A 17,796-nucleotide genomic window follows, 5' to 3' on the forward strand; every position below is an offset into this window, starting at 1 on the left:
CTGCACACACCCGCACTGCACATGTGGTACTACATGGCTTTCTAGCAAATGACGATTTTCTGTGCAAAAATCGACACTGAGCTATACATGAACATGTGAGAACACAGAGGAATTAATTAACACATGACATATATCTTCTCTCAATCTTTTCAACAATACTGAAATGATTACTAGAACACTCGATGTGACATGTGATGTCAGGCGTGATGTCGTGAGGTGACGTCATGAAGTCGGGCAGCATCGTGGGTGACGTCATAGGAGTGATGCAGCAGCAGACCACAGCATGTGGCTAGGGACGTCTGGCTAGGTAACCCACGTGACATCATCCACACCCCACGTGGCTTCATGTTCTATGTGGCATGCTGATGCACGTGGCTTGGTGATGTACGTGGCTTTGTGATCCACGTGGCTTTGTGTTCTATGTGGCATGCTGATCCATGTGGCTTTGGGCACTCGGATACACAGCTCTGGCAATGAATTCACATGGAAAACAGCAGAAAACACAGCAGAGGGAGTGAGAGCAATGGCGAGTAGTGTATGATGTGTACAGCAGGGTGAGCGTGGATGAGGCAAGGAACGGCCACTTCCTCCTCTTCCCACCCACAAACACAGGGAGAAACACTCATATTGGATGCAGAAATCGCCACAAACTCACCTCTCACTTGCTGAAATAGCTGTGCCGAGCTGAAAACCAACAGCAGCAACATACAAGTGACCCTGAACATTTGACTTGAACAGTGTGGGATGCTGTGGCGTGGAGTCACAGGGATGCCACTTACAATTCTCCAAGAAACTTGGTAAATTTCGGCCAAATCCTGCTTGTACCTATGTCTTAGTTTAGTTTAATATGTTTATTATGCACCCCATACCCATCCTGTGGGCGGTAGTCAAAAGATTACAGAGGTACATAATTGGTCCAGGGACTGGACTCCAAAGTTTTGATAGCTGAGCAAGTTACAGAGGTAATGAACTCACAATTTACAAAGGTAATGAACTCACAATTTACAAAGGTAATGAACTCACAATTTACAAAGGTAATGAACTCCAGGTAAGTCTGGTCACAATCATGACAAGTTACAAAGGTATTTACAGATTACAGAGGTACGTAATGGGTCCAGGGACTGGGCCCCCAAAGTTTTGGATGCTGAAACGTGCAGACACATCAGGATAACTCATTGAGAGACGGATGCTTCTTGTGTGGGGTGATGAAGTGAAGGCTACTTCATCCCTCTTCCTTCCCTCCTCGGGCAACACAACCGTTGCGACCACCTCTGTCACCATTGTTTACGCGATTATTGGTGGTTCTTGGTAGCGGGGAGTAATGATAAGGCTTCGGAGGCTTCTTTATTTGCAATGTCGTGGGGTACACAGGCAGTGTGTTAAGTGACCATGGCCCAGGAGGGCCATGCCCAGTGAGGGAGAGAGGAGTAGGCCTTGTTGACTGAGTGAAGTGAGCTGCCAGAGTGAGTGAGGGAGAGGCAGGGGTGGGCAGGCTGGCATGCCCACTGAGAGGCCTGGCCTCTGGTGGAAACTATGGGAATTAGGCATGTAGGCTCACTGGCTCCACTATGACTTATGACAGGCTCTCTGATCAGTATGCATACCTAAATAATGTATATTAGAGCTGATTTCCTCTACTCTGTTTATTACACTATACAGTACACTACTGTATTAACATTTAAAAATATACTAAAAATGTTATAAATGGTGTAAAGGTGACATTAAAACAATATCAAAGATAGTTAACACAAACCCACTACCATTATAGTATGCTCCTCAGTGGTGAATTCATTTACCGATGTGGTCTTATGAACAGAACTCCGTTGTTAACCCTTTCAGGGTCTGTGCCGTAGTTCTACGGCTTTGAGTTTAGGGTCCAAACTGTAGATCTACGCCATGAGCTCAGCTCGCCCTGATAAGCTGTGAGCAGTAAATTTGGGCTTAGATATGAGAGAATACATCTATGTGGTATGTGTGCACTACATAAAACAAATTAGGTAGCACACAGTGCATAATGATAGAAAAAACTGAGACCGTAATTTTCAATTAAAACAGCGACTTTGCAGTGTTTTTTCATATGATTTTTATAGCTGTATTTGCGATTTCTTGGTCTCATTTGGTAGAACGGAAGATATATTTCAGAAATAGAGATGATTTTGATTGGTTTTAGCACTGGAAATGGCTTGAAACTGAGCTCAAAGTAGCGGAAATGTTAAATTTTTGCCGATGTTCGAGAGTAAACAAATGACCTCGCACGTCTAATACACACCAGCTGGTGGGTCTAATATATGTTCACAAATGTGATATTATTATTTATACAATTACTACAATATTGCATAACAGTAAATCTTCTATTTTTTGGTTTGAATAATAATTCATTATGTGAATAAAAAATCAAAATGGAATTCATTTGTAAAGCCTGAAAACGTAACTAATGAATAGAGGAAATGTTACTTTAGTGCCAGGAATGCCTGCATTATTTATTCTGGACTCTATTTTGAAATTGGAATATTTTGGACTTTGCGTTAAATTGGCCAAATTACCAATTTCCGATCACTTTATTTTGTAGTTGAAACAGTTGACTTGGTGATTTCTTGTGCCCAATCGGTAGAATAGAAGTAATACAAGTGAAATAGCTAAGAATTTGGTCAATTGGAATAATGTAATTGGCCTAAAATGGGAGTCAAAGTCTGCAAAATCGCCGATGTGTAAATATCGCTTACACATCAAAATTCGCGAGAGCATAATTTCGTCAATTTTCCATCAAATTTTGTATTTTTTGTTTTACCTTCAGAAAAAGATTCTCTACCATTTCATAATAAAAAAATAACATATATATATATATATATATATATATATATATATATTTTTTTTTTTTTTTTTTTTTAAATTCTTGGACCCTTGTGCACACTTTGAAATTTGGCCTCTGGACCCTGAAAGTGTTAAGTGAGGACAGACTGTATAGGATAACTACAAACATTCATAAAGCTAATATCTCTAATCACTGTCTCCACTTATTATATCTATTTAATTTTAATATTCAGGCTGTTGTAACATCACTTAATTTACCTCTTTATAGTAACTTGTATTTTACTTCTCTCTCCCATCTTCGGAAATCTCTGTAATTCAGGTTTGCCCTTTCTCACTTTTTTTGCTTGAAGTTTCAGATTTCAGTCTTGAACTTAAGCCTATCCTGTTATACCTGCCTGTTCCTGTAGCTTTTGCACAGAATAGTTTGCTTCATGCTGTGGGTAAGGCACTGCACAGGTAGTGGCATGAAACCAACCAAAATCATCTCTATTTCTGTTTATGCTCTCTCTTTCTTAAGTGCAGTATACTACATTAATTAGAATACAATTAGACTGTACAAGATTTTTATAATGAGATAGAAATACTGTAGTGAAACAAATATTGGAAGAAAAAAGATTATATCATGCACTGTAAATTGAAAAAGTATTGCATGAAATTTGTGTGATGCCCTCTGTAGATTATTGCAGTTTGCTCCACTGCCCAAAGCAGTGATCTTTCCTGGCAAGTAATGTCCAATACACAGAATTATTATAAACTTATTAATGTTTCCTCACATTTACAGAACTTTTGAAAGCTGAATTTATATAAAACACTTGCATAGTTTAAAAAATATTCATTACATTGATACCAAGAATAAATAAGTTCATAGGATACTAGAATTGCTAACCAGTATCAAACATCATAATTGCACATTCCTGTGCCTTTAACAGTTGTGTATCTACTCAAGCTTTTTTTTTTTGGCAAAGGTTTAAAATGTGACTGATAAAGAGCGAATGAGTGTTTAAGTAACGAAGTTTTAGTAGTTTGTTGTCACTGAAGCAGGCTGCTAAGACATTCTTACTAAGTAATCAGAGATTAATCAGCATCTTAGTAACTAGGTAAGGCAATGTTTCCTTGCTTAATAAAATTAGGGAAAATGTATGGGTAAGTCTTCTAGAAGTCAGTTGTTAAGGACCAGAGGAGTGCAGACGGCTTAGCAGAATCTCTCAAACTTCTGTGCAGAGCAGTTGATCACAATGCACGAGCCCATGGGCTCTATCTTGACACAGGTAATGACTAAAAGAACATAAGGTAAGATATATTTGCAGTTTTTCACATTTTGTGATATTTTTATTTATTAATTTTTGGAGTTTAATAGGCATAACACTTTCCCATGAGTTCTACAAATTAGGTGGCTCTAAATGACACACTGATTTTAAGAAACATAACACTGAGCTCTGGTCAAGTCAGCTCCCAGTCATACTTGCATGCTACTGAAGTATACACCAGTGGTTCTAAATCCCCAGGAGTACGATATAGTACTTAGCTGTTTTTTTCCAGAAAGTGAACCAAGATATTTGCTTAAATATTATACTTTAGCTGGAAATGTTAAATTGTAGGGTTCAAACAGTGCCTGAGAAATGGGAGGCACTTAGCCCTTTGAGGGTCGACAGGCCCTCTCCGAGACTCGTTCTCAGGGTCAGCCAAATTTAAAAAAAAAAAAAAAAAAAATTCTTATGAAAAGATAGAGAATCTTTTCCCGATCATAATGACACCAAAATTATGAAATTTGATGGAAAACTTACGGAATTATGCTCTCGCGAAGTTAGCGGTCTCGGCGATGTTTATGCATCAGTGATTTTGCCCACTTTGAGCCCCATTTTCGGCCAATTCCACTGTACTAGTCGACAAAAAACATGAATATTTCACTAGAACTCCATTTTTTTCTATCGAATGAGCTCAAGAAACCACCCATTTACCAATTTCAACTATCCAGTACAGTGGTCAGAATTTAGCAATTTTGCCAATTTCACACAAATTTCAAAAGATGCCAATTTCCAAATAGGGTCCAGAATAAACAAGAAAGACATTCCTGGCACTAAAATGACATTTCCTTTGTTCATTAGTCACGTCTCAAGGCCCTTCTTACATTCTTTTGCTTTCTCACAAAAAATAGAAGATTTACTGTTATGCAGACTACTGCATTAGTGTAAAAAAATGGTATAAATAATATTGGCGCACTTGCAAAAGAATATTAGACTCACCAGTTGACGTGTATTGGACGCTTGGCATGATTTGTTTACTTTTGAACTTTGGTAAAAATCGAACATTTCTGCTACTTTGAGCTTAATTTCAAGGTACTTTTCATTGTAAAACCAGTCAAAATCATCTCAATTTCTGTAATATGTCTTCCATTCTATACAATGAGACCAAGAAAACTAGAATATAACAATAAATAATATACGAAAATACAGTGCAAAGTCGCCGTTTTATTCCAAAAAAACGGTCAGTTTTTTTTTTCTCATTATGCACTGTGTGCTGCAGGATTTTTTTTATACTGTGCACACTGACCACATAGACCCATTCTTTCATATGTAGGCCTACCAGCTTTCTCCCACTAGATTTGAGGGCGCTAGAATTTAGGTGTACTAGTACGTCAAAAACCCTGGGTCGTACGCCGTACTAGTACGACCGAAACCATCAAAGGGTTAATATTAAAGTTAACCTGACATATGTGAGGCAGAATTATACTAAACTGATTATATAAATTTTATTAAGGCTTGGTTGCCAAATTAGTTACATAAAAAGTTGCGTATTTTGCTATATTAATTCACACAACTATCAATGTTAACTTTTTTTATTAAATTTGGCTTGTTTGGCAATTTTACCTAAAAAATGACATGCACATATACAGTATATACATTTTACTCTTTTGTCACTCCATCCTCTCCCCAACCCCCCTATTTCCCTGGAGAATCAAATCTGGGCAAAAAATATTTGACTACAGAATTTAAAAATGCTTTAGACGGAAGTAAATGGTATAAAATACCGACACAATGGAAAAATAAACACATAAGTAGTATTGTGATCCTTTATTGGCAATGTTTTGCCCACACAGTGGGCTTATCAAGTCACAAACAGATCTACCTTGGTGAAAGGTACATGAGTATTTATAGGGTAGGGTCAGGTGGAGAATGCTGGGTAGGTAGGATCTGAACCTGCATGTGACAATCTTCCGAGTAATGTGATAGAGACTAGGACTTTGGGTAGCTTTAAAAAGAGATTGGACAAGTATATGAGTAGAACTTCTGCAGTGTTCCTCCAGTCTTATGTTCTTTTGTGGGATAACGATGAATTTTCTTGGCAAGGGGTTCAGCTATATTATAGAAGTCGTTGTTTTGGTTGAAGTTGTTGGATATACAGATAAAGGATTCCAGGATTCTAAGGTGCATATTGAGTGTTATCTTCTCTGGCGATAAGTCTTGCATTTCTGTACTTGATTAAATGGTTGTGTGACTTTTTGTGTTGAACAGAGGCATTCCTTAACCCTTTCAGGGTCCGTGCCATAGTTCTACGGCTTTGAGTTCTGGGTCCAAACCGTAATTCTACGCCATGAACTCTACTCGACTCAGATAAGCTGTGAGCGGTAAATTTGGGCCTAGATATGAGAGAATACATCTGTGTTGTAAATGTGCACCACATAAAACAAATCCTGCAGCACACAGTGCATAATGAGAAAAAACTGAGACTGTAATTTTGGATTAAAACAGCGAATTTGCGGTGTTTTTTCGTATGTTTTTTATAGGTGTATTTGCGATTTCTTGGTCTCATTTGATAGAATTAAAGATTAATAGAAATAGAGATGATTTTGATTGGTTTTAACCCTTTGACTGTTTTGGTCGTATATATACGTCTTACGAGGTAAAGTGTTTGACGTATATATACTCGTAAATTCTAGCGGCTTCAAATCAAGCAGGAGAAAGCTGGTAGGGCTACATGTGAGAGAATAGGTCTGTGTGGCCAGTGTGCACCATATAAAAAAAATCCTGGAGTATGCAGCGCATAATGAGAAAAAAAAAACTCCGGCTTTTTTTTTTTTTTAATTAAAATGCCGACTTTGTGGTCTATTTTCGTATAGTATTTATGGTTCTATTCTCGTTTTCTTGGTCTCACTTGATAGAATGGAAAACATATTATAGAAATAGAGGTGATTTTGATTGGTTTTACTATAAAAAGAACCTGGAAATGGAGCTCAAAGTAGGGAAAATGTTTGATTTTTGCCGATGTTCAAAAATAAACAAATGATGTCATTGTCCAATAAATGTCTAACTATCCATTCTAATATGCAGTCATGAATGGGTTGACATTATTTGTACAATTATTACAATATTGCAGTAGTCTGCATAACAGTAAATCTTCTATTTTTTGTTTAAATAAAAATTCAAAATAGAAAGCAAGAGTAATATCAGAGGGGCCTGGAGATGTGACTGATGAACAAAGAAAATGTTAATTTAGAGCTGGGAATGTCTGCATTGTTCATTCTGGACCTTATTTTGAAATTGTCATATTTTTTTAATTTTCGTGAAATTGGCCAAATTGCAAATTTCTGACCAAGTTATTGGGTAGTTGAAATCGGTAAATGGGCAGTTTCTTGTACTCGATTGATAGAAAAAATTGAGTTCTAAAGAAATAGCTATGAGTTTGGTTGACTGGAACAATGGAATTAGCTGAAAATAGGGCTCAAAGTGGGCGAAATCGCCGATTCGTAAATATCGCCGAGGTCGCTAAATTTGCAAGAGCGTAATTCAGTCAGTTTTCCATCAAATTTCGATTTTTTGGTGTCATTACAATCGGGAAAAGATTCTCTATCATTTCATACGAAAAAATAACTTTTTTTTTTTTTTAAATTTTGCGACACCAGGAGACACCTCAGGATTGGGGATTGTGACAGTCAAGGGGTTGAAACTGAGCTCAAAGTAGCCAAAATTTTAAATTTTTGCCGATGTTCAAGAATAAACAAATGACATCATGTGTCTAATATGCGTCAGCTGGTGGGTCTAATATAGTTTCATGAATGTGGTGATATTACTTATACAGTTATTACAGTATTGCATAGCAGTAAATCTTCCATTATTTGCTTTGAATAAAAATTCATTATGTGAATAAAAAAACAATGGAATTTATTTGTAAAGCCTGAAAACGTAATGTTAGTTTAGTGCCAGGAATGCCTGCATTGTTTATTCTGGATCCTATTTTGAACTTTGTGTTAAATTGGCTAAATTACCAATTTCCGATCACTTTATTGGGTAGCTGAAACAGTTGACTTGATTTCTTGTGCTCATTTGATAAAATATAAGTAATACTAGTGAAATGGCTAAGAATTTGATCAACTAGAATAATGTAATTGACCTAGAATGGGAGTCAAAGTTGGCAAAATTGCCAATGCGTAAATATTGCTGACGCATCAAAGTTTGTGAGAGCATAATTTCGTAAATTTTCCATTAAATTACATACTTTTTGTTTTATTACCTTCAGAAAAAGATTCTCTATCATTTCATAAGAAAAAATATTTTTTTTTTTTTTTTTAATTCTTGGATCCTATGGACAAGTCTCAAATTTTGGGTCTGGACCCTGAAAGGGTTAAAATGTCTGATCTGCCTGCATACTGGTGTTCTGAAATGCGTTTGGAGGTCTCTGGATGTTTTGCCAATGTATAATTTGCTACAGTCATTACAAGGGATTATGTATACCCCTGCAGAGGATTGAAGCTTGTCCTGTCTATTACTAGTAATGTCCTTGATGGTGGTAGAAGTGGAGGTAGATACTTGGAGGTATTGGAAAAGATGCTGGAAACGTGTTTGGCAATGGAGTTGGTGGGGAGGACTGTGTGTTTTATCTGGGTGTGTTAAAGATGTTATATGTCCGGTGACTGCAGTCTCTAACGAAGTGCTGAGGGTAGTGAAATTTAGAAAATGCTTGTTCAATTAGCAAGCATTTTTCCCCAAGGAACTCATTGCTGCAGATTCAGAGTGCACACAGGAAACTGCCTATAATTGCACCATGATCTTTTCCACTTCTACTCTCACCACAACACCAAAACTAAATGTGGTGTAATTATAGACTTTTTTCCTGCGTCCACTCCGATTCTGCAGCAATGAGTTCCTTGAGGAAAAATGCTCGCTAATTGAACTAGTACAATGGACCCCCAGTTTACGATATTATTTCATTCCAGAAGTATGTTCAGGTGCCATTGCTGAACGAATTTGTTCCCATAAGGAATATTGTGAACTAGATTAGTCCATTTCAGACCCCCAAACATACACGTACAAACGCACTTACATAATTGGTCACATTGGGAGCTGATCGTAAAGCGGGGGTCCACTGTATTTTCTAAACTTCACTATCCTCAGCACTTCATTAGAGACTGCAGACACCAGGCATATCACATCTTTAACACACCCAGAGAAGACATTGCAGAGAGAAGATACATATTCCTCCCCACTAACTCTACTGCCAAACACGTTTCCAATACCTCATTCCAAGTATCTACCTCCACTTCCACCACCATCAAGGGCATTACCAGTAATAGAGAGGACAAGCTTCAATCCTCTGCAGGGGTATACATAATCCCTTGTAATGACTGCAGCAAATTATACATGGGCGAAACGTCCAGAGACCTCCAAACACGTATTTCAGAATACCAGTACGCAGACAGATTGGGTGATTTAACCCTTTGAGTTTTTGATGTACTAGTACATCTTACGCACCAGGGTTATTGACATACTAGTATACATAAATTCTACCGTCCTCAAATCAAGCAGGCAAAGGCTGGTAGGCTTAGATGGGAGAGAATGGGTCAGTGTGTGCGGTACAAAAAAAATCGAGGACCCAGTGGTGCATTTTGGGAAAGCCATTTTATTTCGCCTTGTTCACCATGTCTAGTGCTAAGAAACTCTTTCCTTGGCTAATTGGGGCTCTTTTGTTCCCAGGTGACAGTTCAAACACAGATGGAAGTGTCAGTAAAGATGAATTTCATGGTTTTGAGGAGTGTGTGACCAAAAGCAATGCCCAGGAAACCAGAAGGAAGGAAGGAGGGAAGGTAGGTGTGTGGGGGGGGGAAGGGTTGTGTTGTGGAAGGCAGTGAGGGTTAGCGAGTGATGGTATGATGCATCTTTGTGACACAAGACACACAGGTGACTCAGTATATTTACAAGTCCACCCACACACAACTACAAACTTTCAGACCCTCTTGTAGTTACAGGAACCTGTCCAGTGACTATATGCGTATATATATGATAGAAAAATAGTAATAAACAACATTTTTTATTGTTGGTTTGTGTAAACATGTTTTGTAAACAATATAATGACAGCAAAGTTTTTTTTTTGCTGTTATTGTGTAGTATACAATGAGTGAATATATACCAAATAGTCTTTATATTGGTCTCAGAGGCCATAAAAGTTATTGAAAAAAAATATTAAATAAAAGAAAAAAAAATTATTACCGGGTGACTGGCAGTCGGCAATGTTGCCGTAAGTGGTTCAATTTGTCAACTTCATGCCTCCATATCTCCCTAAGTATTGATCGCAAAAAAAAATTTGGGGGGGGGGGGGCCTATAATTTTTTTTTTGACCCTGAGAACAAGTTTGGGAGAGGGCCTGTCAACCCCAAAGGGTTAAGGAATGTCTGTTTTCAACACCGAAATTCACACAATTATTTAATCAAGTACAGAAACGCAAGACATTGCCAAAGAAAAAAACAATACCGCAGAATCCTGGAATCATCACTTATCTGTATATCCAACAATTTCAACCAAAACAATAGCTTCTATAACATAGCTGAGCCCTTTGCCAAGAAACTTCATCGTTATCCCACATAAGAATGGAACACTGCAGAAGGTCTACTCATATACTTGTCCAATCTCTTTTTAAAGCTACCCAAAGTCCTAGCCTCTATCACCCTACTCGGAAGATTGTCACATGCAAGTTCAAATCCAACCTACCCAGCATTCTCCACCTGACTCCATCCTATAAATACTCGCATACCTTTCACCCAGGTAGATCTGTTTGTGACTGCGTGGGCAAAAACGTTGTTAATAGAGGATCACATTATACTACTTATGTGTTTTTTCCCAAAAATGCTTTATTTCTTCAAACTGTTAACCTATATTCAAGGTGCCTTGTATTTTCTATAAACTTATTATTTGATGCTGAATATGGGAGGGTAAAAATAGATTAGAAAATTGCTTACAAATAACATTCAGTAGTCTGTACAATAACATATTTTAATGTTAGCAATCTATGAATGAAGCATGGTAATGTTTGACATTGTTAGTATCAATGTTTCTATTGGCAATTTTTTTTTTTTTTTGATACTTTTATAAGGATCTGTGTTTTGAGGAAAACAGAAGTATAGACAAAAGCATTTTTTTACATAAATTCTCAACATAATAAAATTTAATTTTTATATTTGTAAAACTTTTTTTTTTTTTTTTGTGTGTGTGAATATAATAATAATGTAAAAATAGGATTTGAGATACAGTAATTAACTATTAAATAACTGTACATGAATATAAATGCTTAAAGTAATGTAAGCATTAAATTATAAGCAGTATATGAACCTAATTATATATATATATATATACAGTAATAAGGTCTCTCTTATCCAGAATTATAATTAATCTTGCTACCTACTGCTCTGTATAAAACAAGTGCTGGGCATCAGGAAAAGCTACAAAAAATGTGACTAATTTTTCACTTGGGTGTTTTTGTAAACTTTAAGAAACTTTTAGATGCAAGAGGTCCTACTGTATATTCAAGAGCATAATACTGTGGCTCATCTAATATATATATCAGGCATACTTTAATGATACATGTGGTGTCATGTGTACAAATAAAACAATTTAATAGTATACCAGATAATAAATTTCTATGTTTATCACATACTCTTTAAGTAAATTCTCAGGTCTTTAACTTTGAATGTCAGATCCCTGTGTGCACATTACCGATTAAGTATTCATTAAATTAAATGTCTCCTTAAAAAAATACATTCATTTTCATATTTTATATACATATACACACACAGGAAGAGAACAAACAAATTTGAATATAAAAATGAGATAATCTAAAAAAAAAAAAGTGTCTTTTGCTTGCTTAAACATAAGTGTCTTTATATGTAGATGAAGGCAAAAACAATTCAAAATATATGGTACTCACATTACTGGAAAAAAAAATTACTTGCCAATGTAAAAGTCTTGTATGAATTTTGTAAATTAATTTGTTCATTACTGGAAGTCTATAGATGTTCGCCAAGGACATAATCCATAATATTTGGATTTTGGACATCAGTTTGTGGGAATAAGGCACATACACTATAAATATATTAGATTTGATGAAGTCATAACTAGCAAAATTTGCCTGGATTAAATGTCTTATTCCCACAATCAATCACTATTAATGCACCTAAACTTGTACATCATGCACAGTCTGAGATATTGAATAGTATAGACAGTAAAATTATAAAAGAAATTATCAGCTCTTTAATAAAATTCTATTATCACAATTAAATTTCCTGACCAGGAAATTTAATAAAAAAAATCCCCTTATCAGCATCTAATATGTTGTAACTTACAGTACAGTATGATAACTGTTTTCAAGCTACAGCTACTAGGATTAGATCTTGCATATCTTTTTTCAGTTATTTTTTTCAATCATGTCTTAAAAAAATTACTATTAAAACTTAACAAGTTATTCATTATTGCTAAATTTATTACTGTTAATCTGAGGGATATATGTAAATACAGTACTTGGCTATTGCAATATTATCCTCTTCAATTTTTTCCCTACAAGTTTACTAATTCCTGTCATCTATAAAAAAAAAATATTAGCATCTATCATTAACACTTCCTTTTGAAATTTTATTACCTTCACTAAATATGGGAAGTTTGAGTAATGTTTAAGCTATTCTTTAGCCCTATCTCAAGAAAATGATAGCTTGCGTTTATGAGCTAAAACACCTTCATTGTCAAGATTACTCTGTTTGTAATCAAGACTTTTATGACTATTCATATTGGGCAACACATCTGCATTTCCAACCACTTTTTGATCCCCATTGTCTTCAATAGAACTTGAACTCAAGTTATTTGAAAAAGATATATTGCCAGTTTCTAATAACTGTTTGTCATCCTTCTGTGCAGAGTAGACATTTATGCTGCTAACTGATGTTGGCACATCCTGTAAGTTTTGGAAACTGCAGCTTGGCTTCATACTGACCTGACTGTGGCCACTGACTGGAGTTCCAGGTACAGAAATTGAATTTTTAATGCCACCATTAGGAGCTGCTTTAGTTGATGCATTCATTTTGTGGTCATTAAATAAGTTCCTCGCAGTCATTTCAATATCAAAACACTCGTTGAAGGCTTGTACTGCAGATCCATTTGCCATACCTGAGCTCTCCTAAAACAAAGAAAAAATTAAATAAAATACAAAATATTTATAAAGCTTCATCAGTCACCACCATCTTTCCTGAGTACTGCACTAATAGTTATATGCCCTATCAAAAATTCTGTAATTGGTTTGCTAAGGAAACAAATATACTGTTGTTGTCACAGATGGCTTGTAACCAAGCAATCTCTTTTGTCATTATTATTATAATCAAAAAGAAATGCCAAGCCTACCAGGGTCATACAGTGCTGCAGGGTAGGAATTAATGCAAGTTGGAGTTGATAATAAAGGTAAAGTTAGATCCGTCAGCAAGGAGGGAAAATAAAGTAAGGGCAATAGAGCGGTGACGACGTCAGGAAAATTCTGCGTGCTCGTTGATAGACAGGACAATCCAACAGAATATGTAGGGCCCCACTTACATGGCAGGTTAGGTTCCAGGCTACTGCCGTAAAGTGGAACACCTCTTTTTTTCCACTTATCTAGTATTTGTATGCATTTATAACAAGTTTACACTAACATATATTAAGTTAGCAAGTTTATTCAAATATAAACAAATGTAGTTGCATATGTGTAAAGTACCTAGGATAACCCAAAAAAGTCAGTGTGACTTATTTCCATTGGGGTTAGCAGTAGGACTAGACAATAAAAAAGTAAAATACACATATAGTACACTCATTACTTACCTTAAAATATTTGTAGTCTTAATCTAGGGGTGAGACAAGTAGTATTTATTGTAAGAAATCAAGTGTGGTATATATGGTAGCCAGCTGGGCTATCATACCAGGCCTCCACATATAACATTTAAGCATCCCAGAGCAATAAAATGTATATACAGTTCACTCATTACTTACCTTAAAATATTTATAGTCTTAATGTAGGGTCAGAGGTGAGTAAATGAGAGAGAGGACACTCGTGGAGTTATGTAAACAAAAAAAGGCACAATACCGTGACTGGAACGATACACAAATAACCCGCACATAGAAGATAGGAGCTTACGGCGATGTTTCAGTCCAACTTGGACCATTTACAAAGTCACACGTCTGGTTTGTGTACAAGTTGTCTCTACATTGATACGGAAGAATAAAGAGGAACGCTCCCATTCTCGTGTAACGCCATTTTTTAGAAGAAATGACCAGTTCAAGAAGAGTGCCAAAAGGTGTCTAATGAATGTAGCTACAGAAAGGGAGGGGAATGATTTTCTATTTTTTAGCTAACATACGTGTAAATTTTACCAATTTCCTAGTAATGACCCTTGTGTAGTAGATAGTCATTTTAGTATGATAAGATGATGTTATCTTCATTATAGAATAAGAAAATATTATAACCTTTATATTATAATAATAAGGTAAAAGGACCCCAATGGAAATAAGTCACTCTGACTTTTTTGGGTTATCCTAGATTCTCTACACATATGCTTCTATGTAACTGTATTTATGTATAACTGAATAAACTAATTAACTTATTCTGAGTGAAGGCATACGAAAGGAATTTTCTACAGTTACCCCCAGTAACGCATTTTCTCTTATGTTGGACTAGAGAAAACGTCATTCTTGCTGTCACTTGTACAAGTTGTCTGGCTCCCACATCTCATATTTATTTATTATTTGGACATGATACATAGTTGTACAAAAGAAATACAGTGGTTGAGTGTACATCTCAAAAGCCCCTTGTATGCAGAGCATTGTGGGCAGGCTTAAGATTAACTAAGCAATGATGTATTCAGTGGTAAAAATACAGTAAACAAATTACAACATGAAGCACAAATGGGTATTTCAAATAAGAGGCTTTATAGTTGTACAAATTTGTAGCACATTTGATGAGTTACTGAGCATTCAAGAGAATGGAGTATTCTATTAGGTAATGTAATTACAAAAAACATAGTTTGATAGGGTCACAGGTTATACATTTATGAGACACAGTTAATCAGTATTTATTTAGCTGTGGTTTTTAAGAAGAGTCTTGACTTGATAAACAGACAGAGTGTTTCTTTTATATTCATAGGTAATGAATTCCATATTTTTCAGTCAAAATTTATTGGGCCTTTTATGTGCATTGCATTTTTATATAGTGTGAGATGGACACGAGGAACATCAAAGAGTGATCTGTGCTTTGTGTTGTGGTCCTGACAATATCAGGGACTACATCGTCGCTCTAGAAAACGAAATTAAAGATATTAAAGCAACACTTGCGCGACGAGAATCCAAGATAACCAGCCTCGAGAACAAGATCCAAAACCTTGAAGAGAAGATTACATCGGGAAGTGCTGACACAGAGAATACTCTGAAAACAGCTATAGCCAGTCATACTGAGCAAATAACAACCCTAAATATGAAGGTTGAAGAAGCAATCAAGGACTGGAATCAGAATATGCACACTCGACTGAATGAATACCTTGATTTCCAAAACTGAACAAGTTGTCAGATGCAGTTATAATAAACAGCCCACACATTCCTAGTGACATAACCCAAGAACAGTGCAAAGAAACTGCTATCAGGATCAAAGAAACACGTTTGCTAGGAAAACAAGGTAGTAAACACAGTATGTATTATGATCAGATTTCATTCATATGATAAAAGAAAGGACTTAATTTAAATCAGCAATTACAATGAAAAATGGAGTGTACATCAATGATTGTCTAATGAGAAAACGTCAAAACCTCCTGTTCAAGTTGAGAAAACTAAAACAAAATACATCAGTGTTGCACTCTAGATGGGAAAATACTAGTAAGGAAAACATCAACAGGGCAACAATATACCATCTCAAATGAACATGATTTCTCTACCTTCCTTAGAAAAGCTGACATTTCTGTAACAGACTAGATAAGTGTCCTTAACACACAAATACGTGTGGTGCATATAGTGTAAGTTACTATTACATTATTGTGCATTTTTTTTTTTTTACTTCTTTTTAATTGCTCATAATTTTGTGTTGCAAGTCAAATCTTACTCCAAATTAATGTTATTCATGGTTGCTACCTTTCTTTCTTTCAACACACCGGCCGTGTCCCACCAAGGCGGGGTGGCCCAAAAGGAAAAACGAAAGTTTCTCCTTTTACATTTAGTAATATATACAGGAGAAGGGGTTACTAGCCCCTTGTTCCTGGCATTTTAGTCGCCTCTTACAACACGCATGGCTTACGGAGGAAGAATTCTGTTCCACTTCCCCATGGAGATAAGAGGAAATAAACAAGAACTAGAAAGAAAATAGAAGAAAAGCCAGAGGGGTGTGTATATATATATGCTTGTGTAGTGTGACCTAAGTAGAAGTAGCAAGACAGACCTGAAATCTTGCATGTTTATGAGACAGAAAAAAGACACCATCATCTAAAATAATTACAGGTTTCCGTTTTACACTCACTTGGCAGGACGGTAGTACCTCCCTGGGCGGCAGCTGTCTACCAACCTACTACCTATAAGGTTGCTACCTGTCCATTTAATTTTGTTTACCACTACTTTTATATTGTGTGTGCAATTAGTGTATATTCCAATTACATTATTGTGCGAGTCCCAAAACTATCTTTAGTTAGCTAGTACCTACTACCTCATATTTTTTTACATTTTTTGTGCAATTAATTGCTCAACTTATTATATATTACAAATCATATCTTACTCCCAAATCAATATTATATCATAGTGACTATCTGTCCATTTAACTTTGTTTACCATTACTTAATTTAGTCCCTTATATATTTTCTCCTTTATTTTAGCTTTATGCAACTACCTTAGTTCATATATTTGCAGTTGTTAAAATAATCAAGGTGCTATTCTCAGGTGCTAAAGTGTAATAAGTTCACTATTTTGCCATTATATTCCCAAACTCATTTATTTGATTACCACTTTATTTATTCACCACAACTTATATTAGTCCCTTTTATATTGTCTCCTTTATTTTAGCTTTAAAAAACTACCTTAGCTCATATTTTTACATTTGTTAAAATAATTCAGGTGCTATTTCTTAGCTTTAGAATATTTGTCTTATACTTAACTCTAACTATAAATCTTATAATTGCAAGCATTGATCCTGATACCAACCTCTTATTGAATGACTTAAATGAATCAAACAGTAACTGTAATTACTACACAGCACAACAATCAAAGGCACTTCTCAGAGCCAACTACAATATCAGATCTTTAAGCAAACATTACGATGACCTCATAGCATTACTAAATTGCCAGTATGTCCATCATTACTCACTGAAACCTGATACTACAGATGTCTTTGGCATTCCTGGTTACACAACTGTAGGCCAGATCAACAAGGGGGTGGCACAGCTGTATACCATTCAGACCAACTAGAGTGTATCATTAATACTTGCACAAGGGATGAGGAATATATAATAGCTAAATTCAAATACAAAAGCCTCTCACAGTGATAAACATCTACAGAGTACCACAGTCAAACATTAGCCGTTTTAGTGAAAACCTAGGAAGTATGATAATTGATGCACGCATGAATAAAGATCACTTACTACTCTCAATATAAATCTCCTGCAAGACCAGGACCCACACGTTACTGAATTCACAAACACTGAGTAACTGCTTGTTGCTACCAACAGTAACAAAACCT

General features: G+C 35.9%; 1 protein-coding gene across 2 annotated transcripts in view; it reads right to left on the minus strand.

The window, feature by feature from the left end:
* Window positions 1-5,546: 5,546 nt before the first annotated feature.
* uex (metal transporter uex) overlaps window positions 5,547-17,796 on the minus strand; it is a 428,924-nt gene continuing 416,674 nt past the window's right edge. The window contains exon 15 of one of the 2 annotated variants that reach the window (XM_070094153.1): window positions 5,547-13,242. In XM_070094153.1, the coding sequence (XP_069950254.1) occupies window positions 12,766-13,242 (477 nt within the window). In that variant the 3' untranslated portion in view covers window positions 5,547-12,765. The remainder of the gene's footprint in view (window positions 13,243-17,796) is intronic. The other variant, XM_070094154.1, reaches the window with a different exon arrangement.

Source organism: Cherax quadricarinatus, chromosome 44 (assembly GCF_038502225.1).
Source record: "Cherax quadricarinatus isolate ZL_2023a chromosome 44, ASM3850222v1, whole genome shotgun sequence".
Classification (NCBI taxonomy): Eukaryota; Metazoa; Arthropoda; class Malacostraca; order Decapoda; family Parastacidae; genus Cherax; species Cherax quadricarinatus.